The 27,491-nt window shown below is 45.4% G+C and overlaps 1 protein-coding gene across 1 annotated transcript in view; it reads right to left on the bottom strand.

Annotated features, from left to right (window-relative positions):
- Positions 1 to 27,491, bottom strand: part of ARSK (arylsulfatase family member K) — a 97,966-nt gene that overhangs the window by 40,952 nt on the left and 29,523 nt on the right. The window contains exons 6-7 of the mRNA XM_040342368.1: positions 16,447 to 16,671; positions 3,316 to 3,537 (exon numbers count right to left, since the gene is read on the bottom strand). Of these exons, the coding sequence (XP_040198302.1) occupies positions 3,316 to 3,537; positions 16,447 to 16,671 (447 nt within the window). The remainder of the gene's footprint in view (positions 1 to 3,315; positions 3,538 to 16,446; positions 16,672 to 27,491) is intronic.

Below are 27,491 nucleotides of genomic sequence, written 5' to 3'. Positions count from 1 at the left end.
TGTTTCACCTTTATAATGTTAAAGCAAAAGACTGAGACAAATAACTCCTACATGACCCAAGCTGATTTATTTTGAACCCTGGGAATTATTTGTGTAGCGCTACCCCCGCAGGAGCCGCTGGTTTGTTTTTGGGATTGGCATATTGAGTTACATTGATATGGCCCAGGGGTGCAGGTGTAGAAACAAACAGTGAGCGAAGGTCCAGACAGTGAATAAAGGTTTTCCAATGCTTTATTTTCCAGGCCAACACGGCCAACATCAACATAAATTGGGAAGGACGAGGTTGATGAAGAGAGAGAGGGAGAGAACCTTGCAGTATCAGGCCTGGATATTAAATAGAGCAGTCAGTACTGCTCTGTATAGTACCAATTTGTAACTCGTCGCCACTCCAACTGAGTGGGTAAAGTGCCCCCGGACAGACCCTTTTTTACAGGCCTGGCAGCCGAGACTTCACTTAGGATTTCTGGGAGGAACAGGCCTCTCTCACATACCCGGCTCGGGCCTCTGCCACAGGCCAATTACAATAACTGAGCTAGATAGACAAATGGAGCGAATCCTCCCAGTAGATTTCTGCGTTGGTCACCAGATGACAGCAAACATACCTGTCAGTACTCTGGTCACCGGATCCCCAATTGGTTTGTTCAGGCTCTGTTGGACAACCTGCCTCCGGGTCCTCCTCAAACCGACTCCCCAATCGAACGGCACCCAGCCTGGGATCCTTTCAATGGAACCGGGAACCCAGTAAGTCACTGGGGTCCCCTTGTACCTCCAGATGAGGTTCCAAGTAGTCTGCAATTTTGGCCAGGTGGGCCACGCCGGCGGGGTCCATGGATGTGCGCACCCTGAAGGTGGATGCCGCACCTGGAACGGGGACCCCGCGAAGATTTTAGAACACATGATACCTGTCACAGATATACTCCTCTCCAGCACGCCCCGCGAGGGAAAAAGCTCCTCTGATTGGCTGCTGGAGAAACGTACTCTGCCAGAACCCCTCTGGCGCCAACTGCTGGCCAGGGATGGCGTTGCATCCCTGGACCACAGACTGACCCAGTGGACAGTTCTGGAATGACAGAAGTCCCAAAATTTAAACAAATTGTGAATGGGAGAAGGGTAACTCTCCCATTCCCCACTAACTTTAGCGTAGTGCCCATACTGAAAGTAAGGGGGCGCTACATTTGTATAGCAAACTTATACTGATCCAACTTGGCAGAAAATTGCTGTGCTTTTTGCCAGTACTACAATAATAGCTGTGATTATCCAGATCCTGCTTAGGTTCTACACACACAGCTGCCCGACTGTATACTGACCACAGGGATGGCGCTTAATCAGCACCCCTGCCATTCACAAAACGCCTTATATTTTCCTCAATGAATACAAGGTGTTCTCTGATTGGACAAGGAGGAGAGGGCAGTTACGTCAAAGTGCAATACATAATGTACAAAGAAAACATGTACACATCTTTATAAGGAAATCAGGAAAACACTGAAGTGACATATCACATAGCTCCCAACTGTCCCTGATTTTGAGGGACTGTCTCTGATTTGAAGCAATGTCCCTCTGTCCCTCTTTCCTCCTCATTTGTCCCTCATTGTGGTCTGATCTTTAGAGTTGTATAAAAAATGCACTTTTTATCTTTCAAAAAGTGTTTCTCAGTGCTAAACCTTTCATCCAATTTCTAAATTGCTGCATTTGTACATTTTAAAAGCCAATATAAAGGAATAGTAGTGGTAACAAAAAGTCCTTGTGGATTTAATTAACCTTTTTTTTTGGTTAATTCTCCTTTAAGAGGATGTGGCATTTGTTAGTAGGTGTCCCTCATTCCCATCTCAAAATGTTGGGAGGTTTGCTATCATTATAGTTCTAAAATCTTGAAATAAACATAACAAATCCATGACATAGGCTGCAATTACTTACACATAGTAAACATGCAATTATTCTCCTGTAATGCCAATTAGACTACTATACTTGATGTGCTGAAATCTTTAATTATGGGTCATTGGAAAACTGTAAAATGTTTGTACCATGATAGCAAGCTTCAGGTCTGTTTAGTTCCCACCTTCATTTATTTAATTAGCATTATGTGCATCACTGAGCACTATGGGGTTGGAAATTGTATATTTAATAGATGGATTATTCCCTGGAAAAATTCACTAGTCACAAGATTCTATGGAAAAATTATATTTTTTTAGCCAATTTTTACTTTGAAGGCCAAAGTAAACAGTTTCACATAAAACTTGAACTTTAGGAAGATATAAAAGACATAAATTAATGCAGCTCTGAATCCAGTAATACATCATTCTATTTTTTTTTATTTTTTTTATGCAACGATTGCTGGGTGAATTTCTATCACTAGAGCCTATAGCCCAGGTTGCCCAATTTGCAGCCCAGTGGCTGTGTGCACATAGTACTTGTTAGTGTTAAGAATGCATACTTGATTATAATTTTTTTAAATCAGAGTTTAGTAACTTTAATTGTCAATATTCACTGAAGTGCACATTAAGATCCCTTTCACACTGGGGCAGGCGGGCGTTTTGGCGGTAAAACGCTGCTAGTTTTAGCTGCGCTTTACCGTCATTTTAGCTGCCGAATAAAGGTAACTCCCACTAGCGGCCGAATAAAAGTTTAAATGCGCCTGTGTAACACCGCTGCCGAGGCGCTTTGGCAGCGGTACCCATTCATTTCAATGGGCAGGAGCAGTGGAGGAGTGGTGTATACACCGCTCCTTCACTGCCCCAAAGATGCTGCTTGCAGGATATTTTCTAACGTCCTGAAAGCGCACCGCTCTAGTGTGAACGCACTCAGGCTTTCACAGTGGGACTGCAGGCGAGGTGTTTTTCAGGCACTTTACAGGCGCTATTTTTAGCCCAAAAGCGCCTGAAAAACAAGTAAGTGTGAAAGGTGTCCACACCTTGATTCACACTTCCGCGTGTGGCTGCGGGAATCGCATAAATTCCCGCACCCACAACCACCCTCAGGGAAAATGCTCTGATCTGCAAAAAAGCATGTACAAGTACAATCGCAGTACGTATGATTCCCCTGCAGCCGCATTTTTGAAAAAGTGAACACACCTTTTTTTTGGTGGAAACGCAGGCACAGCAGCCCATTCATTTGAATGGGCTGCCATGCACACATAAACGCTGCCCACAAAAACACATAGGTGCGAACCTACCATAAATTTATGAATAATGCAAGTTGTAATAATGTTAGCAGATAGACTTCATAAACTTGTCTAGATCTAATTTTTTAGCAAGCTATAATAACTTTGATTAGTCAGGCTTAATGGCAAAGATTAAGCATGCAGTTCAACTAACATACCAAACAGCTGGGGAGAGACTGAATCACCATCCGAGTATGCTATGTACTTCCAGTAATTATATCGAAGCATGTAGGTTGAGGCGTTTACATCAGATCCATGGAACTGACTCAGTGCCCAGTTAGGATGCAAATCGGGCAGAATCTCATTTTGTGACGTTGCAGATAATAATGGCACCAGAGAGTAACCGCTTATGTTTTGAGGAACAGGCAAACCTGCAATTTCTAAAATAAAACAGAACAAAAAAATCACTCCACCAGATAAAGAAATACAAAATAATCCAACAGTGGCTGATTCGTTTGGATTACATAAACAAGTGCATTTGAAATTCTGTAGTCCTTTTAGACATATTATAATCATACTTAGAGTGCCAACATTTTTAAGTCAACTGTACATTCTAAAACCATCTATCTGGAGGGAAGCAAAATTAAACCTACAATCCCAGAACCACATTAAGAAGCATGTAAGCCTCTATGCGTGTACATGTTTAGAAGGTTTAAGCAGAGTTCCACCCAAAAGTGGAAGCTCCAGTTTGGCATCTTTGCCCTGGGCTCCTAATGACTTTGTCCTGGCACTGGCTCCACTTATCTGCCTCAACCCCCCCTCCGGTGCCACATTTGGCACCATTCGGGGGGGGGGGGGGTTCGGATATCCTGTTTTTGACAGGTACCCCTCCCCACTTCAGAGAGATCTTGCCACGGTGAGAACACTCGGAAGTTTGGCAGCCATGTCGCACGACCGCGCAATTGTCAGTTAAAGGGATGCAGTGCCGAATCGCAAAAACTGGCCGGGTCCTTTAGCTGCCTAAAGGTCCGGGTCTTAAGTGGTTAAAGAGGTTCCATCTTAAATGGAATATTAGGGAATATTGGGCCAGATCCTCAAAAGAGATACGCAGACTTAACTGCTGTTCAGTCTGTGTCTAACTTTGGAAACGATCCTCAAAAGGCTTTTTCCAAAGTTAGGCAGAAGATCAGGCATGTGTAATTGAATTACACTGCCGAATCTTAGGATGCAGTACCGCATCCGCCGCTGGGGGCATTTCGAGTCGAAATGCCGTTGCTAGTATGCAAATTAGCACTTAAGGCGATCCACAAAGCTTTCCAGCTTCGTTTTTTCGCCGTAAGTGTTATTTTGCAAGTGTAAAACTAGGGCTGATGTTACAAAGTGTAAACTAGTCACACCATGTAAAAGCCCATTCCAGCGACGGCATTTGGTATGCATTCCCGAGGGAGAACTCCACGGCAATTTGTAAAGACAAAACCGGCATGGGTTCCCCCCCAGGAGCATACCAGGCCCTTAGGTCTGGTATGGGTTGTAAGGGGACCCCCCTACGCCGAAAAATCGACGTAGGGGGTCCCCCTACAATCCATACCAGACCCGTATCCAAAGCACGCTACCCGGCCGGTCAGGAAGGGAGTGGGGACGAGCGAGCGCCCCCCCCTCCTGAGCCGTGCCAGGCCGCATGCCCTCAACATGGGGGGGTTGGGTGCTCTGGGGCAGGGGGGCGCACTACGGGCCCCCCCACCTCAGAGCACCCTGTCCCCATGTTGATGAGGACAGGGCCCCTTCCCGACAACCCTTGCCATTGGTTGTCGGGGTCTGCGGGCGGGGGCTTATCGGAATCTGGGAGTCCCCTCAAATAAGGGGGCCCCCAGATACCGGCCCCCCACCCTAAGTGAATGGATATGGGGTACATCGTACCCCTATCCATTCACCTGTAGGCAAAAAGTTAGTTAGTAAACACACAACACAAGGCTTTTTAAAATATTTTATTATTCTGCTCCGGATGCCCCCCCTGTCTTCGTTATTAGCTCAATTAGCAGGGGGGGGCTTCTTCTTCCGCTCTCCGGGGGTCTTCCACTCTCCGGGGGTCTTCCACTCTCCGGGGGTCTTCTCCGCTCTCCGGGGGGGCTTCTCCGGACTCCGGGGGGCTTCTTCCATCTTCTCCCCTCTTCCGCTGTTGACTCGGCGAACCCCGGTTCTTCTGCAGATGTCCGGTGCCTTCTTCTTCAGCGCTGGCTGCCTGCTATGTTTGTGTGTTAGCTCGATTTCAAACAGGCAGCCGGCGCGGTCTTCTGTGACGTCAGGGTCTTCTGTTCTTCTCCCCTCTTCCGATGTTGACTCGTCGCCTGTTGTCGCTGTAATGATGGAAGCGCGCCTTGCATCCCATTTATATAGGCATCACCGTCCCATCATGCTCCGGTAGGTACCCACGTGGTGGGTGCCTACCCACGTGCACCCACCACATGGGTACCTGCCGGAGCATGATGGGACGGTGATGCCTATATAAATGGGATGCAAGGCGCGCTTCCATCATTACAGCGACAACAGGCGACGAGTCAACATCGGAAGAGGGGAGAAGAACAGAAGACCCTGACGTCACAGAAGACCGCGCCGGCTGCCTGTTTGAAATCGAGCTAACACACAAACATAGCAGGCAGCCAGCGCTGAAGAAGAAGGCACCGGACATCTGCAGAAGAACCGGGGTTCGCAGAGTCAACAGCGGAAGAGGGGAGAAGATGGAAGAAGCCCCCCGGAGTCCGGAGAAGCCCCCCCCGGAGAGCGGAGAAGACCCCCGGAGAGTGGAAGACCCCCGGAGAGTGGAAGACCCCCGGAGAGCGGAAGAAGAAGCCCCCCCTGCTAATTGAGCTAATAACGAAGACAGGGGGGGCATCCGGAGCAGAATAATAAAATATTTTAAAAAGCCTTGTGTTGTGTGTTTACTAACTAACTTTTTGCCTACAGGTGAATGGATAGGGGTACGATGTACCCCATATCCATTCACTTAGGGTGGGGGGCCGGTATCTGGGGGCCCCCTTATTTGAGGGGACTCCCAGATTCCGATAAGCCCCCGCCCGCAGACCCCGACAACCAATGGCAAGGGTTGTCAGGAAGAGGTCCTGTCCTCATCAACATGGGGACAGGGTGCTCTGGGGTGGGGGGGCCCGCAGTGCGCCCCCCTGCCCCAGAGCACCCAACCCCCCCATGTTGAGGGCATGCGGCCTGGCACGGCTCAGGGGGGGGGGCGCTCGCTCGTCCCCACTCCCTTCCTGACCGGCCGGGTAGCGTGCTTTGGATACGGGTCTGGTATGGATTGTAGGGGGACCCCCTACGTCGATTTTTCGGCGTAGGGGGGTCTCCTTACAACCCATACCAGACCTAAGGGCCTGGTATGCTCCTGGGGGGGGAACCCATGCCGGTTTTTTCTTTGAAAATTGGCATGGAGTTCTCCCTCAGGAATGCATGCCGAGCGACGCTGTCATTTTTTTTTTTTTTTCACGACGCAACTTTTTTAAGCCGTCGCGATCCTCAAAACTCTGCGTAACGTAAATTCGCGCATGCGCAGTACGGCCGGCGCGGGAGCGCGCCTCATTTAAATGGGACTCGCCCCATTTGAATAGGAACGCCTTGCGCCGGCGGAATTTTAGTTACACAGCCTGAAATTTCTAGATAAGTGCTTTGTGGATCGGGCACTTAGGTAGAAACTTTAAGGCAGTGTAACTTAAATGGACTTTTTTAAGTTACGCCAGGTTTTTGTGGATCTGGCCCATTATTTTTTGCTCACCTTTCCCCTTCCCTCCCTTTCTCCTCCATGGTTTCCCCCTCTTCCATTCCCTTTGCCCCTTCTTCCTTCTCTCCCCCCTGATTTTCCTTTCCCCCATCTTTCCCCTCCTCTCCCTCTCTATCCCCATTCACTTTCCCTTCCCTTTTTCTTTCCTCCTTCCTAACCCCTTCCCCACGTTCTCCTGCCAATTTACCCTTTCACTACCCCTTCCTCTTCTATCATATTTTTCCTGTTCCTTTTCTTTTCCCTCATCTTTCCCCCATTTTCCCCCTCTGACCACCTTCCCATCCGCCTTCTTAGTGTTCCCTTGGGTTCCTACCTTGACTGCCATCCGGGCTCTGGTCTGTCTTGGGTAAGCAGTGAGTGACTCTTTTTCCCTCACTATAATTTATTGATATAATGAAATGTTTGCTTTGTTGTAGATGATACTATATATATAACACCTCCTGAAGAAGCGGCATCTGCCACAAAACATGTAAAGGATATACAGTACATGGTGAATCACATGCCTTCAGCATTCGTCTGAGACTACTATGTGAACAGTTAGACATGTTTGTATAACTTACTGTCTGTTGAGGTTATCATGAATTGCTCTTTTATAACACATTTTGCACCTGTGTCTTTTTAACAATTTTGTACAAATAAAATGTATATATTTTTAATATTTTTGTTCAATAATTGGGTACCGAGACAGTCCATTAATCTCCCAGAAATACAGAAAAAAAAACAACTTGATGCCAACAGCTGAACTCCACAGATCAATGTGTCAATTTATAATTTATAATTAATAATAGCCTCTTTTATTACCATTACCATATAATGATTCTATAGATATAACTGTTGACTGGGATAATTAGGCAGCACATGAGTAATGAAAATAAATAATTTATCTTCAAGGATTCCCAGCATGCTGCAAAATATTTGCTTAAAGCCATTAAAGTGGTACTAAAGCCACAACGTGTTCATTTTGGACCGAGTATGTTACAATCAGTCAATGGGCTGTAGATTGCTTGCTACAATCATAGGCGGGTAAACGCTGCCCCTGGATGCAGCAATGCTCTTTGCTATAGCCCAGTGTTTCTCAACTCCAGTCCTCAAGGGGCCCCAACAGGTCATGTTTTCAGACATTTTTTATTATTTTGCACAGATGATTTGATCAGTTTCACAGCCGTTTCATCTGAGGGAAATCCTGAAAACATGACCTGTTGGGGCACCTTGAGGACTGGAGTTGAGAAACATTGCTAAAGCCTCATACAAACTGGCTGATTAGCTGCGGCCAATATGTATGCGGACAAAACACAACAGAAATGCTGACCATGGATGCACACTGGTTGTGCCTAGGGTCGGTCAGAGGCTCTATTCGCATGTAACCGCCTAGATAAGTGGTCATGTGTGAACATCAGTGGTCACGGCTATTGATTTGTACAGGAGTACAAATCTGACAGCTGCAGCTATTCGCACACAGAACAGGCAGCAATTATAACCACCAGGCAAGAATCTGTGGACTTTCACTGATGGCCACCCCTGGCCACTACTTTTCAGCAATGTGAATGTACTCTTATGCCATGTACACGCGATCGGAAATTCCGACAAGAAAACCGTGGATTTTTTTTGGACTGAATTTTGGCTCAAACTTGTGTTGCATACACACGGTCAAACAAAATTCCGACCATCAAGAACGAAGGCTTTGAGGACTTTTGGAATGCCCAACTCGTGCAGATCAGTAACTGATTCCGCTGGGAAGGCTGGAAGCACCCATTCACTGGAAAGATGAAATATCGATGCCACTTTTGGGACAAAATGAACCACTGGTCTCAGCACAACTCTGTCTGGGAAGAACATGGAATAAGGTTCTGCCGCCCCCAATTTTTGGAGTCGACACCCTTCCCCCTGAAATTATGGCTAATAGAAATTATTAATCCAGATTGCAGGAAAGACAGGATTTGAGATACATTTGGGTCACTAGGGCCAAACTGACGCCCAGATGCAAAGCTCATAAACCCATTCCATATACTGGAGTAGATGGCATTGGTTGACCCTTTTATGGAACTCTGTAAAGTTCTAATATCCTCTGGAAAACATCCTAACTCTTGTAACCTCTGCCTTACAATTTCTAGGCCGCTAAGGTTAGTCGTGATGGATGCAGATGTAGGGTATCTCCCTCAGACAAAGAAGATGAGGAGTCACCGGCAGAGTGAGCGGTGTGCACATGCTGATATCCATTGCCAGAGAGACCCATGGTCTGAGGCCAGTAAGGAAAAAACTGTGATGACTGTCAAAAAATCTCCTCAGGAATTTCAGGATGAAAGAAATTGGAGGGAAGATATAGGCCAGTTGCCCAACCCAAGGATGGGTAAAGGCATCTGTCCCCTCCACTAATGGATGAGTGTAGCGTTAGAGGTACCGGTTCACCTTCCGCTGGAACTCTTCGGGGTGAAGGGACCATTCATTGGGATCCTTGAATTGTATGGATCCTTACCACTCATTAATTGGTTGCTAGATGTTACTGCACATCCTTACCGCTCAATGATTGGTTGCAAGAGGTTAGTGCACATAATTACTGCTTACTGATTGGTTGCTAAAGGATACAGCACATCACCTCCTCACTGCCTGTAAACCATGCACCGCAGAGGTGACAATTCTGGGGGGGGGGGGGGGGATCAGTGGCAATGCTGGGTGGTTGATGGGATCAGCGGCAGTCGTGGTTGGATGGGATTAGTTAGGAGGAATTACACCGTGGCAAATTCTGAATCATGTAAAACAAAGCTGGAAAATGTGACAAGTATATAGTGGGGGATTCTATACTGACCACCAATGTGAGGAGGAATTTGCACTGACCACCATGCAACAGGGGATTTTACGCCACCCACCAATATAAAGAGGGATTTCTACACTGACACCAATGTAATAGGAGCATTTACACCAACCACCAGTACAATGACCTCTATGTAAGGGTGAATTTACACTGACAATCATTATCGAGGAGATTTGTGCTGACCACCAATGTAAAGTGACACTTCATTGACCACCATTGTAAAGGGGGATTTACACTGAATACCAGTGTAAGGGCAATTCTACACTTAGTCGATGTAAAGGGAAATGTACACTGATCACCAATGTAATGAAGAATGTACATTGACAATCAATGTAAGGGGGACCTTCACACTGGCCACTAGTGAATGAAAGGATTGTACACCAAGCCCCAATGTAATGGGAAGATTTACACTGACCGCCAATGTAACTGAGACATTTAGCCTGTGTTCACATTTCTTTGTGTTGGGAACGCATGCAGAATCTCTTTCCTGACACCACAGAAATGTGCTGCCCTTTAACAGATACACAGCAGTGCCAATCATTGTTAATGACACCCTCACACATCTTCTAAGATGTGCGTATTTACATCCACCAAAACTCACAGTGCTGTGGCACCATGTTCTTTTGAAAAAGGGTTCCATCTCCAATTTACTTACCTTTGCAGAACAGGCTGATGTTGGGCTTAATGACCACAGTTGTAGGCAGGATTTTCAAGCATGCCCCTTTACCTCCCCAGTAGCAGCATTCAGCAGAAGTGATGGTGGATATGACCTCAGGGGGCATGATATACATATGAATACCCCTCTATTTACATATCAATGCCACAGTCCACAGCTATTTACATATGAATGCCTCCACTATTTATATATCAATGCTGATTATGTACATTTAAACACAGTGTCTGCAGGTGAGTCATTTGTGCATGAGCTGGCAGCATTAGTAACAGAACTTTACACTGAGATATAGGGACACAGCACAGGACTAAAACTTCAAAGGACGAGGGAATTTAAACTGGGATAGTTGGCAAGTATGAGGCAGCTGCTTTGGGCCCCACAACAATAATGGGGCCCAGGTCAGTTTTCCCTTTTGCCCTTCCTTAATAACGACCCTGGTTGTCATCAGGGTCATCTGAGCTAGTGTCCCCATTGAAAGATTTCCCCTCTATTCCTGTTCTAGTGACAACTCAAAATGAGTTGCACTTTTAAAACTCAGTGATAAATAGAGAGGGTGAGTGTCCCTAAGCCCTGGTTCACCCCTGTGCATTGAAATCACGCTACTTCATTAAAGCCGCAGATAAGTGCGATTTGAATTTGAAATTTCATTGCAGCTTGTGACTTCATTTAAGTCAATGCAAGTCGCAATGGGAATGCAGAAAAGCAGTACATGAACCTTTTTTAAAGTCACTGCAGCTTGAGTCGCAATGATTTAAATGGTTCCATTGCAGCAAATAGGGCATGTCATGCAATTTTGAACTAGCAAATCGCATGACCAGTCACACTGGTGTGAACCAGGGCTAATGGGGAAACAAACAGCAATGAAAACCGGTATTCTAATTTCTCACAACTCTATCTAGAACTGAAAAAAGCTTTACCCTAGTTTTACTTTAACTGCAGCATAGAGAATCATTGGCCCAGATTCAAGAAGCAATTGCGCCCGTGTAACCATGAGTTACACGGCGCAATTGCTTACTTGCTCCGGTGTAACGAGTGCTCCTGATTCAGGAACCTCGTTACTCCTAAAATCTGCGCGGCATAGGGCTCTTATGCCTCGCAGATTTTAGGCTGCATTCTTGCGGGGGCCGCTAGGGGGCGCTCCCATTGTGTATCAGCGTGTAGTATGCAAATTGCATACTACCACTGATTCACAATCTTGCGCGGGCCCCGCGCAAGCCAGGTACGGAGTTTCCGTACGGCTACTTTAGCGCAAGGCTGCCCTTTCTAATAGCAGGGGCAGCCTGTGCTAAAGTATACCGCCGCTCCCACGTCGCGACGTTCAAATGTTACGTCGTTTGCGTAAGTGCTTCGTGAATGGCGCTGGACGCCATTCACGTTCACTTTGAAGCAAATGACGTCCTTGCGATGTCATTTGCCGCAATGCACGTCGGGAAAGTTTCCCGACGGAGCATGCGCTGTACGCTCGGCGCGGGAGCGCGCCTAATTTAAATGATTCCCGCCCTCGGCGGGATCATTTAACTTGCGCGCGCTTACGCCGGGCAAATTTGCCGGCGCGCCCTCGCAGTTCACAGAGCTACTGCTCCGTGAATCGAGGGCAGCGCAAAATATTTGCGGGGGCGCAGGGCAAAATCGTTGCCCTGCTCCCCCGCAAATATAGCGCAAGCTATGCTGAATCTGGGCCATTGATGAGAGAATCAGGCCAAGTTGACCTTTGTATTTACTCTAAATTCTTATTTTTCTCAGTTAAATAGAAATACTTTTCTCACTAACACTAATGAATTGGACAAAAAAAACATTTAATTATTTCTAAGATAAATTATATATCTAAATAGATAACATATCTAAATAAAATGTTTAAAGGGGTTGGAAAGGTACACTTTTTTTTTCCTAAATAGAAGCTATTTAGGAATAAGGCTATTTACCTTGGTGCAGTCCTCCTTCACTCACCTCATCCTTCGATTTTGCTTTTAAATGTCCTTATTTCTTCTGAGAAATCCTCACTTCCTGTTGTTCTGTCTGTAACTCCACACAGTAATGCAAGGCTTTCTCCCTGGTGTGGAGTGTCATGCTCGCCCCATCCCTTGGACTACAGGAGAGTCAGGACGCTCTCTACGTTGCAGATAGAGAAAGGAGCTGTGTGTTAGTGGGCGTCCTGACACTCCTTCTTTCGGCAACTCGTGATGCTCCTTATTTCCGACGGGGGTGGTAGTTTTTGTCATCACGTCAATCACTAACTGCTGCATAGGAACGCCCACTCCCGCGGGATTCACTACCCGGAAGCCAGGTAAGAAAATAGCTATACGAGGTATGTACAGCAAAAAAAATCGTCATACTGTCAATGTCGAGAGTGAGCTCAATGTAATGTTAGAAAATATTTTTTAGGGTGAACCCCTGCTTTAATTTGTACCTAAAGCCAAAACTTTTTTTTACGTTTTGGATAGAGTGGTGAGAGGTTAGAACACCATCAGGTTTTTCTTGCTTGCAAAAAATCTATCCCAGACCCGTACCTGTAAATGCTTATAGGGGTTTGCGTGGCCAAAAGTTATGCTGTGGTAGTTTTGTGATAAAAAGTCAATGGGCCAGATTCAGAAAGAATGGCGTAACTTTCGGCGGGCGTAGCGCATCTCATATACGATACGCCGCCGTAACTTAGAGAGGCGAGTACCCTATTCAGAAAGAACTTGCGCCCTAAGTTACGGCGGCGTAGCGCAAATGGGCCAGCGTAAGCCCGCCTAATTCAAAGGCATTGGGCGTGTTGTATTACAATGAGCCGTGACCCCATGTAAATGACGGGCCGAACCAACGGCGCATGCGCCGTCCGTGGACGTATCCCAGTGCGCATGCTCAAAATCACGTCGGCTAGAATGCCTAAGATACGTCGAACAATGCCTACGACGTAAACGTAACTTACGCACAGCCCTATTCACGTACGACTTACGTAAACAACGTAAATTTCCACGGTCGTTTCTGACGTCCATACCTTAACATGACTTACCCCTGCTTTATGAGGGGTAAAGTTACGCCGGTTGTACGCCTTACGTAAACAGCGTATATTAATACGCCGGGCGCAAGTACGTTCATGAATCGGCATATCTAGGTCATTTGCATATTTATAATGGAAACGCCGAATGCGTCCAGCGTAACTATGCACCCACGATACGCCGGCGTAAGCAAGTTACGTTGGACGGCTGAAGCCATGTTTTTGGACGTATCTCGCTTTGTGAATCGGCGCAAAGATGCGATGGCGCACATTTGAAATTACGGCAGCGTATCTGGAGATACGCCAACGTAAATGCTTTCTGAATCTGGCCCAGTGTTAGTAAAATTAAAAAAATAGCTAATGCATTCCCAAATCACAACATCAGTGCATAAAGAGTTAATTACATAAATAGTAGTGCTGAAACCATAGATTTGGTTTTCTCAAGGAAAAACCCAGGAATAATACCCTCTAAATAAATGATAGGCAGCACCCCAGAAAGCTAACTCTTCAGGTGTAGCATCCTCCTACCGTAGGTTGCTGGGCAAATTTAGCTTTGGCGCTTTCTGTAACTAAGGGATCAGTGATTGTTTGGTCTGGCCTGTTCAGTGTCCCACAAGCTTGGAGTTTTATTGCTTCTCTCTGCCTCTGGAAGAAGCTTTAAGAGATAAGGGCGGGAAATTTAAATCAACTAGCCTGAATATTTATCAGGTTTAAGCCAATCCCTGGAGAGAAAGGGCCAGATTCACAAAGAGATACGACGGTGTATCTACAGATACACCATCGTATCTCTGACTTACACTGGTCCTATCTATGCGCCTGATTCATAGAATCAGTTACACATAGATAGGGCTTAGATCCGACAGTGTTACAATGTGTTACACTGTCGGATCTTATTTTCGATTTAAAAATGGCGCCGGGGGCGTTCCCGCTGATTTACCTTGAATAATATGTAAATCAGCGAGATACGCAAATTCACGAACGTACGCGGACCCGACGCAGTCTTCTTACGACGTTTCCGTAGCGGCTTTCCCGTCGTATACTTACCCCTGCTTTTATCAGGCGCAGCCAATGTTAAGTATAGCTGGCGTTCCCGCGTCAAATTTGAATTTTCTAACGTCGTTTGCGTACGCCGATTCACAAACACACGCGTCGCAAGTCACGCTCACGTCGAAACCACTGACGTCCTAGTGACGTCAGTGGGAGCAATGCACGCCGGGAAATTCCCCGGACGGCGCATGCGCATTTAAATCGGCGCGGGAACGTGCCTGATTTAGTACACTCCCCCTAGCCGCGGAATTTGAATTCCGCCGGGGGAATTAGGATCCGCCGCCGCAAGTTTGGAGGTAAGTGGTTTGGGAATTAGCCACTTGCCTCTCAAACTTGCGGGAGCGGATCTTAAATCACGTAGATCGAGCGGATCTATAGATCCGCTGATCTACGTGAATCTGGCCCAAAGTGTCCAGTAGGGGGCTAAAATAGGGATAAATAGTCTGAGACAGCGGGAGTAGGCTTACTTCTCCCCAGAAGGGTCCCAGATGTGCAGGGGCTGACTTTGCTAATATACAGTTTGAAGCTTTGGCAGTCTCAGCCCTATATAGTATATAGGGCTGAGAGTGGAGATGCTCTGAACTGTGCATCAACAGAGTGGAAGCAGACAGCAACTTGCAGAGCCATGGATAGGGAAGGTTCTCAACCAGAATGCTACAGCACCCCTGATAAACTCAGATGGCATCCCAGTTGAGAAAAGATGGTCTGGATGGAGTAACTCTATGGAGATCTTGTGCATTACTACAATTTACTGTTTTGCCCTTTATATGATACTTTCCTTCATAAATATAAAGTGTAATTGTAGGGGATAACTGCTGTGGAACTTTTTTCTTTGATGCTGCTCTATTATCCTTCTGTAGTGTGGACAGAATTAAACTGAGTATTCATGCAGAAGTGCAGCAGCCAGCGGAGACTACTTGCGATGCTCATCTATGGAGTGTCTCCAGTGCAGTAGGCAGCTATATTGGCTGGGTCTAATTCAATCCCAGAAAACAGTGATTGGCTGATGTAACAGAGTAAGGGGACAGTCAACTAGGCTGCTGAAAAGGGAAGACTTGTCGTCAGTGCCGATCCTGACCTCCCTGGGGTCCTAAGCAAAATGACATGGCACATTAAAAATGAGAAGCGAGGGGCGCTGACGACAGTGACATGTCACATTAAAGAAAGTTGAGAAGCGGGGGGAGGGGGTGTTCTGCTGTCGGAAATGACATCTTACATTAAATTGAGAAGCAGGGGGGTGCTGACTCCTTACCTCTTCTCCCATGCAGCCAGCGAGTTGATAAGCGGGGTGAGGGGGCAAAAATTACTTCTCACCAGGCGGGGCCTCTAGTAATTTGGGGGGCCCTTTGCAGCTTTGTGGGGCCCTAAGCGCCTTGCATAGTGAGCCTATAGGGGATCGGCCCTGCCTGTCGTGCCTCAAGCCTGTAGAATGCAGGGAGGAAGCCGATGTAGGGACCATGTGTTGCTGCAACCATTTTCCTGCACTGAGGAGAGAACACCATAAGTTGCAGTGAAGGGGGGACTGTAATGTGTAGCCAGAGTCTTTGCTGGAGCTAGCTGATGCTGTGCTGCCCAGTAGAAGATTGCTGATCAGAGACTAAGTTGCTGCTGGATGAACAAATCCCTGCCATAGCTGACCACGATCAGGTGAAAACTCAGATTAGCAAAGAGACTGAGAACCTGCTCCCTGGACAGGTGTGATTTTGATGCTTGGTAATACCACACTGTACTAGAGTACTAGGGAGCACTCCCACCACTTGTAAGGAAGGGACTGTCTCAGCAGGATTAAAAGAGAGGTCGTCAGAACTGGGACACATAAAAAAAACACTCCTACAGGGCCTTTTACCATTCCTTACTCTATCCCTAAAACTAAAAAAGATGTGGCATTAGATCTATTTTAATTGTTTAGCTTGTGTGTGACAATTACACCATAGTATATTTTAGCAATTTTTAAAACTTCATAATTCTAGAAATAAAATACTCACAGCTATACCATGAGGGATTACTTGACTAAAATAATGTCAGCTTTTACACAGGCTTCAGAGGTACTCACCAAGCATAGTGGGGTAAAGATCCACCAGGGAGACTATATTTGATATGGTTGTTCCAGGTTTTATATTGGGACCCATTATCAGAAGAGGGATGTGTGCGCTGCCTTCATACATACTCATCTTATAAAACTGTCTGTGTTCCATAGCAAGTTCCCCGTGGTCAGACGTATACAGCACATAGGTTGTGTTGAGGAGTCCCGTATCAGTGAGGGCAGAAATAACTTCACCTGCAACAAGACAAGCTTCAGGTTTGAAATACTACTCATCATTCTCGGGATTGTATAAACATAAAGCACAAGCATTGGGCATACTTAGAATCAGGGGAGGGCTGGCAGACTTAGGCCTGGGGGGCAAGTCCAGTCAAGTGGCCCATAGAGCGTACGTAGAAAAGTGATGAATTGAGGATTTTTCATGATCACAAGAGTCCTCACAGAGCCTCCACTTACATCAGAGTCCGCACAGAGCTCCAAATCAGGGACAGTCCCTCAAAATTAGGCACAGTTGGGAGATATGTATGTGTAATGGTAAAATGTACTGGGCATCCCAAACGGGCAACCATGTTGTTCCACACTGCCATGACAGTTTGTAACAATAAGGAGACAGAAGAACAGCAGTGATTCCTTGTACATCCCCCCCAGGATGGCATTTAATATACACCACAAACATTAGGCTTCATACCAGAATAGTCTTATCCCTTCCTTGAGAGGACACATGCAGACCCTCTGCAGTCTATTAACTGAATTCACATTTCAGTCTTAGTGACCTTGTAAAACCGTCAAACTTGCAAGTTTGAGAAATCAGAAAAGCAAACAGGTATCATGCCAGATCACCCCTAATGTAAATGCCCTAGCTGGAGTGTTTAGCAGTACACATTTCTGTCTCTCTGCCCTGGTAGAATCAATAACCTCAGGGTATTTCATAACTTCTGAAATAATAACAGCACTGCCAAAATGAGGACATATTTACTTGTTGAGAAGCGTTTTAAGTTCAAACACCCCTATATTAGAGGGTATGGGGAGCCAACTGGGCACATTACCCCTCCTAGGTAAAGCTGACAACTGAAACCTATTAAACCCTCCAGCGCTGTGATTGGCCGGAGCCACTATGACGTCACTCCCGCGCATGCGTGCAGGAGCCACCGGTAACGGCACACTCACTGAAGCAACGGCACATACGTTCCATTGCTTCAGCGCACCGGCACATGCAAACACAGGGGATATCTCCTAAACCGTGCAGGTTTAGGAGAATTTAAAGGGGTTCTAATGGCTCAAGTTTTTTTACCTTCATGCATTCTATACATGAAGGTAAAAAAATTCTCTGTGCAGAAGCCCCCACCTAAAACTCAACTGAGCCCAATCACTATCCAGTGATGTGCACAGGAGCCTCGACTCTCTGGGTACGCTCTATCCTCATTGACTGAGAAAGAAGTGTGAGTCATTGTCAATCACAGCCAGTGAGCCAATGTAATTTTTATTGCTGCTGAACTGTATTATATGCCTTTATTGTATTATGTATCTTATAGATTGGCTCTCCTGAAGAAGCGGTATTCCCGCGAAACTAGTAGAGACTTCGTCCAATCTTTGATCTGTATGATCGTTTTGTATTTTTTATCTGTAATAAATCATTTATATGTAACTGTTTTTTATTATTCCTTATCAGTACCAAGATAGTCCACCAAAAAACTGGGTGGGCATGCCACTAAATCTAGCTTCAGCAACTATTCTTTTGCCCCCACCCTTCCTCCTTTCTACAATTAATTTGGATGATGGTACGTTTTTATATTTTTTTATTTATCCTCTACATGAGGCTATACTCCAACTTCGTTCATAATTACTGGGTGGATAACACACCCGCTTCCCCCTTCTGAGTGCCTCTACAGCATAACTCCCTATACTATATCACCTTAGTGATACCCATCGGGTAAGCTTCCCCTACTGTTTTCTATGTAATTTTTATTGCTGCTGAACTGTATTATATGACTTTATTGTATTATGTATCTTTAGATTGGCTCTCCTGAAGAAGCGGTATTCCCGCGAAACTAGTAAAGACTTTGTCCAATCTTTGATCTGTATGATCGTTTTGTATTTTTTATCTGTAATAAATAATTTTTATGTAACTGTTTTTTTTTATTATTCCTCATCAGTCCATCAGATAGTCCACCAAAAAACTGGGTGGGCATGCCACTAAGTCTAGCCTCAGCAACTATTCTTTTGCCCCCACCCTTCCTCCTTTCTGCCTTTAATATCACTTTAACCTTCAGGGGATCTCCTTCAGACCTGCATTTAGCCTGCTTCAAGTGGGTATTGAATTCCCATAGACTCCCATAGTTGCAAAACCTTCCTGTAGTGAACAAAAGCAATAACCTATACAATCTGCATGTTGAATTAATTTACTAGATTTCACTGCTCATCACCTATATTATTAGCTTTCATTGTCTTGATGGTTACTATGCTTTTAAATTACCCCAAGGCAAAATAAACCCCAATAAAGCATAATACATTTTGCTCTAGTGGAGGAAAAAATGTCTTCCTGATCCCCCAAGAGGCAATTGGATATTTCCTGGATCAACTTTAACCTTTAATATCCAGTTATACTATGTACATTTAGGAAAGAATCCAGGCCTTTTTTAGAGCAATCTACTTAGTTTGCCAGAACCACCTCTGGAGGGAGTCTATTTCACATTTCCGCAGCTCTTACTATGAAGAAGTCTTTCTGTATCTGAAGATTAAATCTCTTTTCCCCTAGACATAAAGATTGCCCCCTTGTCCTCTGCGATGACTTTAAAGTGAATAACTCTAAACCAAGTTAATTATATGGACCACTTATGTATTTATACATGTTGATTATATCCCCCCTTAATCTCCTTTTCTCAAGAAAGAATAAATTCAGTTCCTCTAATCTTTCCTCATAGCTGAGCTCCTCCATTCCTCTTATCAGTTTGGTTGCCCTTCTCTGCACTTTCTCCAGTTCCCCGATATCCTTTTTGTGAACTGGTGCCCAAAACTGAACTGCATATTCCAGATGAGGTCTTACTAATGATTTGTACTGGGGCAAAATGATATCTCGCTCTCTGGAGTCCATACAGTACCTCTCCTAATTCAAGAAAGGATTTTGTTCGCTTTGAAAACCACAAGTTGGCATTGCATGCTATTATTAAGCTTATAAACAACCATATATTTCTCTACCATTCATTCCCCCAGTTGTACAACTCCTAGTATGTATGATGCATGCTTTTAGCCCCCAAGTGCATAACTTTTCATTTATCAACATTAAACCTCATTTGCCTCTTAGCTGCCATTGACAGAGCATTGAGGTCGGCTTGTAAATTGGAGACATCCTGTAAAGATATTATTCCACTGCATAGCTTGGTGTCATCTGCAAAGACTGAAATGGTACTTTGAAAAGTAAGGGTCATAACACTGAACCTTGGGGTACACCACTAATAACCTTAGACTATTCAGTATGAATGTATTCATTCATGTATTCTCAGTATGAACCACGACTCTCTGAATTTGGTCTATATTTTTCTAGCAAAAACCCATCTATTTGCCCTTATATTAAACTCTCCAGCATCTTCCCATATATAGAAGTTAAACTAACAGGTCTATAGTTACTTAGTAAAGACTTTAACTCCTTTTTAAATTTAGGCACCACGTTGGCCTTGCGCCAATCCAGTGGTACTATCCCAGTCATTAAAGAGTCCCTAAAAATTTGAAATAAAGTCTTTGAAATGACAGAGCTCAATTCTTTTAGGATCCGTGGGTGGATGCCATCCAGTCCAAGTGCTTTATTCGCCTTTATTCCGTCTAAATATTTCTGGACAATCTCAATTTTGAGCCATAGTGGTTCATTTGGGACTGTGTCAATAATATTCCTATTATGGATATGAGCTCCTTCCTTTGTCCTGTTCTTCTTTACGTCCCATCATGCTACCTCCTCACACCCTGGTTCCCTTGTAGAAAATCTGTCAAAGAGATCTTATTTTTAGAACTCTCCCTTCTAAATAATCCTGTTTCTGCTTGTAGGCAGGTGCAGTCTATTTTCTCCACCACCGGTGGCGCTCGTTCACAGCGGTAATGCAGGCAGAGAGGGAAGTCAAGAGTAACCTAGCTTCTCTAGGGCCTCCTTGGTCTTAAGGAGGCAACTAGTCAATTGATTTTAGCACTCCATGTGACTTTAGTGGCCATCTTGAGTCAGGCAGAGTCTATTTAAGTCCCTGGCTTCCAGGTTTTCTGCACATTTTCCAAGTAGCTAGAGTAGGCACAGGTCACCCGTCTGTTAGGGACAGTGCATAGTGTCAAGGAAAGGTTCCGGAGGAATATGGAAAGTGCAGGGACACCCCATCCTCCCTGGTAGCCTCCCTATTTGGGTGCAGGCCTACCAGGCCTCTTTCTACTTCTCAAGATAGACACTGTTGGTACCTGTAGACTGTGGTCCACCACCCTACTGCCGTTTTGCTGTTACAACTTGTGCTCCTGGTCGGGTTAATTTTCTGGACTTTTTCATAATATGTTCTTGAAATTGCACCTGGGCTCTGTGTGTTTTCTGCCGCCGCACCAGGCTGTACCTACCCACATGCTCGTTAAAGATGTTACATTAATAACGTTGTTTTTCATTTTTACATACTGGAAATGTGCCTCTATCTGCCAAAAAAATTAAAATATGTTTCTCTGGACAACAAAATTAAAGGTTAGCAGAACACCTGCTGAGTCTGAAGCAGCAATTTGTTTTCTTGGTTGTTCAGATTTTGTGTTTAAACTCCTGCAGAAATACTTAACTCTAAGCAAGCCTGCAAATCTGTAAACTTGAATTTTAAGGCCAGTAAAATCCACATTATGGAACCTAAATGTCAGTGCCTGTAAGTATTGCATCAAGGTGATTAGCATGAGAACCAGGCAAGTAGCAATTGTGTTAATGAATTCATCATGACAGACTGCATAGTTCTCCAATGACTATAAGATATCATTCTAGGAACTCAAGGAACAATAAATGCAGGGGAGAATATACAGCTGACCATTAGGTTTGTGACAGAACCCACTGTCATTGTTTGTTTTGGAGGGGGCTGTGGGCTGGCCTCCTACCCACAGACTATAGCCCAGCAGAGAATGGGAGATTTGGAGGGCTATTTGTCGTCTCCCACCACCTGGAGAAGATGCCACCTCCAGACATTTGTGTCTGCGGTCGCCGGTTCATCGGAAAAGGGGTGAACGCGGCATCTGTGGTTGGGCTGGGAGTAATTTCCGGCTACCTAAACCTATTGGCCCGGCTGGACTAAATATATACTTTTCTTCCACAATGTACTTTTAGCTCATAAAGGCATATACAAGATGGCGGTATTCCCAAAGCGTGGGGCTAAGGCCCGGTACACACGAGCAAACATGTACGATGAAACCGGTCCGTCGGACCGTTTTCACCGTACATGGCTGCCAGAGGGCTTCTGTACGATGTTTGTACTAACCATCGTACAGAAGTCCGCGCGTAAACAATATGCGGGGCGTGTCCGCGTCGTCGCCGCGGCGATGACGCGGCGACGTGGGCGGGCCTGCCATTTAAAGGCTTCCACACATGTGTCAAAGTCATTTGACGCATGCGGTAGGTCTGTACTGACGACCGTACATGTCCGAGCGGGCAGGATTCCAGCGGACGGTTTTAAAACACGTCCAGGAATATTTGTCTGCTGGGAAAAGGCCCGGCGGGCAAATGTTTGCTGGAATTCGGCCCGCTCGCGCCTACACACGACCGAACATGTATGCTGAAACTGGCCCGCGGACCAGTTTCAGCATACATGTTTGGTCGTGTGTACGGGGCCTAAGAGACTACGGGACAAAATGGCTTTGATATAATGTAATGTAATGCTACATCCCTTCTCCCCCACCCCCCCGTTGCTTTGTTTAATTGTGTTGGGTCATGGCACGTAGACAAAGGTCTGGAGACACATCACAGCAGGGGATGTGTAAGGAGGGGCTGCCTGCTTATCATAATCCGTTTATGTGTTTCAACTGTAGTTGTTTGAATATACAAGTGTTGAGTTTCCATTGGTTCTTCATTGTCCCCTACCCCCTCTATGACGAGGCTAAGGGGAGTGTCCCTAACTTTGTTTAAAAGTGTATGTTTGGTACTTAATAATGAGTTTATGCTCTGCATGTTTAACCCTCAACACCTGTGTGGCTTGTTTCGTTATTGAGGGGTTAAGGGCTGGTTATGGCGAGTCTGCAGGTGCCTTTGGAGCACAGGAGATACAGGTCTGGCAAAGGATCCCATACAGTGTATGCAAGATCCGTCACAATGTTCATGAAATATAAATAGCAAATGGTATAGTTTGGGGGTTGTTCACTCAATGGCAGTGCTTTCCAGTGAGTTCAGTCCATTCCAGAAGTGCACTTTAAGGGCTTGCTGTCCCACATTTATTAATACAAAAGAAAAAGGTTCATAGAGCAGATCCGTTTCCCATGCAGGGGTTTCCACCATCAATATGAACATAAACTACTTCAGCCTTGTGGTTCTCTCTAGCAGTGCTGCTGCTCGAACCTGTTGCCTTGGTCCTCCAGACCATCAAACACAGCAACTCAGTGCTTCTGTACCTCAGCTCTCTTCCAGCACCTTGCTGCTCATTCACCAGCTGCTCCAGCACTGTGCACACATACATGCTCTGGCTGCCCTGTACTTCTTCTCTGACTCCTGGGGAAGGATCGGGGTCCTCCTGACCCCTACACAGAGACCTCTTGCCTCTCACATGGAGCCCTGGGCCTGAACTATTGTCTGGTCCAAGATTATAAATGCTTTGTAGACCTGCACACTCAGCCTGCTAGTTACTGGCAAGACTTGGACACTGGCTTGGAGACTCCACCCCTTCTAAAGCTCTTCGGAGTCTCCGAGCTCCAGCCCCTGATTCAGGTATTACAAAACCAGAAAAATATGTAAAATCACCTTTCTTAGCTCCAAATTTCTGGAGTCCTGAACTCTGCATATTTCATTTTGTCTTATATTTTCACAGTGGCAGGGCCCAGCACTGCCACACAAACGATTAATTAATCACCAACAAACTGTCATGATTGATGGGCGGTATAGTAACATTTAGGCCTCTTTCACACCGTAATTGATCCGATCCGTGTGTGTCCGTCGGCTCAGCGGGGATCCCCGCTGAGCTGTCGGCGGACAGGGCGGTCCCCGCACACAGTGCAGAGACCGCCCTGTCTCTCCTCCGCTCTCCCCTATGGGGAATCAGATGAATACAGACCGTGTGTCCGTATTTATCCGATCTGTTCCCCCGGACGAAAGAAAAATAGGGTTCCGCAAAAGGATCTTTGCGGACGCGGACGCGGATGGTTGCGGACGTTAGCGGATGCATCATCCGCTAACGTCTGCAATCCCATAGGGAACCATTACAAGTCCGTAAACGGACTTGTAATAAATGGACCGTTCGTCCGTACGTCTGAAAGGGGCCTTACTTTGTGGAAGGGTGGGTGGAGAAGGGGATGTATAAGAGAGGGTTGGGTAGGAGGAGGAGAAAGTCAGAACCTACAACATGACCCATTCCCTACTAGCTGACACATATGCAATCCACTTAAAATAGTTCTTTGACCAAGTTCAGGTTGACAGATGATCAAGAGAAGAGTGTTTGATCTCTATCAGGATAAGTGATTAACCTCCCTGGCGGTATGATTCTGTCTGGAATTACGTACCAAAAGCGGTACAATTATTTTGCAAGGAAATTTGGCGTTTTATACTGTAGGTCTGTAATTTTTAGAAATAACTCACTTAAATCTGACCAAACAAGAGTCTTGTAGGCATCCCGGGTATGATTTTTTTTTTAAAACAAAATTATAAATTATAATATAATAAATAATTATAAATAATTATAACAAATAATAATATAATTATAATAAAAATTATTCAATAATGTAATCAACTCAAAATCACTGAAATTTGCTCAGTTGCAGAATTGTCGCTGTCATTATTTTTTTTTTTATGACGAATTTCCCCACAAATCGCTATCGCACATTTCTGCAAGTGATTATAATTTATTATCGCTGTTTTCTAGCTGATCTAAAACCATTTTTGACATAAAGGGACACTTTTGGACAATCTACAGTTTTTAGGCAGAAATGACATTTTTTATTTTTATAAAAGTACATGCAGGGCACTGGACAGACCACTAGGGACAAGGGGGGTATGTATTTTTTACATACAGTACTGTAATCTATAAGATTACAGTATACTGTAATCTATAAGATTACAGTATACTGTATGTAAAATGTTTGTTTACTTTTTTTAATTTGGCGCCGTTCTCCGCTCCCGTGCGTTGTAACGTCGCAGGGAACGGAGATCGGCGGCACACGGGGAGACTGTGAATCGAGCGAGGAGGTCCCGCTCGCTCACACAGCGGGGTGGCATCGCTGGATCCAGAAACAAGGTAAGTAACTTGCCTGTGGATCCAGCGAAAGGTAAGCCACGCCGCTGCACACTCTGCACGTCCAGCCCGAGCGTGACTCGGGGTTACCGATCCTAGCATAAAAAATCAACCCAGAGTCACGCTCGGGTTTACCGCCAGGGAGGTTAAGAAGGGGCATATATGAATGACAGGCTAAGGCAGCAGGGATGTTGTAGAAGAAAACGCGAGATTTCACTTCAATAGGCAGAATTGTGGCAAATCTGCCCATGATTCAAAACGCTGAGGTGTAAATGTACACACAGACTAGTGTGACCGCCGGTCATGGGAAAATGCATTTTGTGGCCGGCGGTCAAAACTTTCCTATCCTGAACACGATTCTTCCACGTTCAGAAGAGGAAGGTTGAGGGAGGTTGAACCTCAGCTAACTGCAGCAGCTTCTAAAACCTTGTGTGCATAGACACACAGGCTAGTTGAGTTTAAGAGCTTTAGAAAAAAAACTCCAAAAACACTTATATTCAAGTTTAGAAGCTGTGGTGTACATGAGCCCTTAGGCTTCTTGTACACTAGCAGCTCCTAAACTTTTTTTGCCAAAGCTTCTAAACTGAACTCCATAAAAGCCTGTGTCAGTGTACACATAGGCTTTTAGCAGAGTTTAGGAAATGCTGTGGTTAGGGGAGCTTCAACCTCCCTCCCTAGGAACCTTTTGACCACTGGCCGTGGGAAAACACAAAACAGCGGCGTGATTTTGCCACGATTTTGTCACATTTTTCCCTTTCCCGCGGCCGCAGTAAATATAGGCGGGGTGTACATGAAGCCATTTTGACTGCCGGCCGGGGGGGGGGGGGGGGGGTGAGAAGTTGCATGATTTTGCCATGTTTTGCATTTTCTGGTGGCTGCAGTAAATTTAGGCAGGGTGTATATGAAGCTGGTTCATAGTGATGGTCTAAAATAGATGCTATCTATTTCCCTCACTCTATTAGCTAAAACTACATTTTAAAAATAAATGATAGTTTGGGAACTGAACTATGGGATTCTCCCAGAGAATGATGTTCAGTTACTCTAGTGAGTCCCATTTTGATTCATTCAGTTGTAGTTTATAAACCAAACTGCAGAGACACTTTTTCTTCTCGTTTTTAATCCATGATGGGAGTTTAGAGAGATAAAATTACCCGATAAAACATGGATGAACCAAAAAGAACTCATAGAATTAATTTTATTTTTCCTTACCTTACCCATTCATTGTGTAACACCCTTTTCTTGGGGCTACTGGTAGATTTAGCTGTGCTAGGTGGTATCTAACCTGGCTGATTTATATAGTCTTTTAGGTAGATTCAGGTAGATGTGCCTACACTTACAGCGGCGTAGCTTAGCGTGTTTAGGCTACGCCGCCGTAAGTTAGCTAGGCAAGTACATGATTCACAATGTACTTGCCTGCTAAGTTACGGCGGCGTAGCCTAAAGCGGGCGGGCGTAAGGGCGCCGAATTCAAATGTGTGTAAGGGGGCGTGTTTTATGTTAATAAGGCTTGACCTTACGTTTTTGACATTTTTATTTACAGCGCATGCGCCGGGCGCCTACATTTCCCAGTGTGCATTGCGGCTAAGTACGCCGCACGGGCCTATTGATTTCGACGTGGACGTAAACGACGTAAATCGCTATTCGCGGACGACTTACGCAAACAACGGAAAAATTTTGAATCTCGAAGCGGGAACGGCGGCCATACTTTAACATTGCTATTCCATCTAATAGATGGAATAACTTTAGGCCTGATAATGGCTTACGGAAACGGCATAAATGTACTGCGGCGACCGGGCGTACGTTCGTGAATCGGCGTATCTACTAATTTACATATTCTACGCCGACCGCAATGGAAGCGCCACCTAGCGACCATCCGAAATATTGCAACCTAAGATAGGACGGCGCAAGCCGTCGTATCTTAGATATGTTTAAGCGTATCTCTGTTTGAGCATACAATTAAACATAAGTCGGCGTAGATTCTGAGTTAGGTCTGCTTATCTACTGATAAGCCGGCCTAACCCTTACTGAATCTACCTATTTGTGATCATTTGGGTTTTCTCATAAACCTGGTTTAACTGTGGTTCCTCCCTTCTGTCAATAGGTGGCATTGTTGCCTTTGGCATTTGTATGATGAGCCTGCAGTGAGTTCTGAATATGCATATTACTTCATCCAATCAGGAGGAGCTTCATGCCACTGAGCATGCTGGAAGAGAATATATATTTGGGGGAAGTCAGGTGATTGAGGTCCTTGAGGACCTTGGTCTGGAGTGGATGTGTGAGGAATAGCTGCATTGGGTGAGACCTGAAGTCTAAGGCCTGGCCATATGCTTGAGGTTCTGCCAGAGAGAGCCTATTTGCTGCCAGGGGGCATGGAAGAGGCTCTGCCAGAGAGAGCCTGCCTGGAGGCATAAGGAAAAGGATTTTATGAGCAGGGGCAGATCCAGGGGGGGGGGGGGCAACATGGCATTTTGGTTGCTATAGAAGACAGCTATTGCTACGTAGGTACAGAACGTTGGATGCAGACCAAATCCCTTGTTCAGCATTGCTGTCTACCTGGCTGTTTTGTTTTCAGAGTCTGCTGGTCTGCCTACTGTCCTAGGGTGTCCTGTGCCCTAGCCCTCTCTCCCTACATTTTATA

The sequence above is a fragment of the Rana temporaria genome, chromosome 1 (assembly GCF_905171775.1).
Source record: "Rana temporaria chromosome 1, aRanTem1.1, whole genome shotgun sequence".
NCBI classification, from domain to species: Eukaryota; Metazoa; Chordata; class Amphibia; order Anura; family Ranidae; genus Rana; species Rana temporaria.
This window is presented reverse-complemented; position numbering and strand designations above follow the sequence as displayed.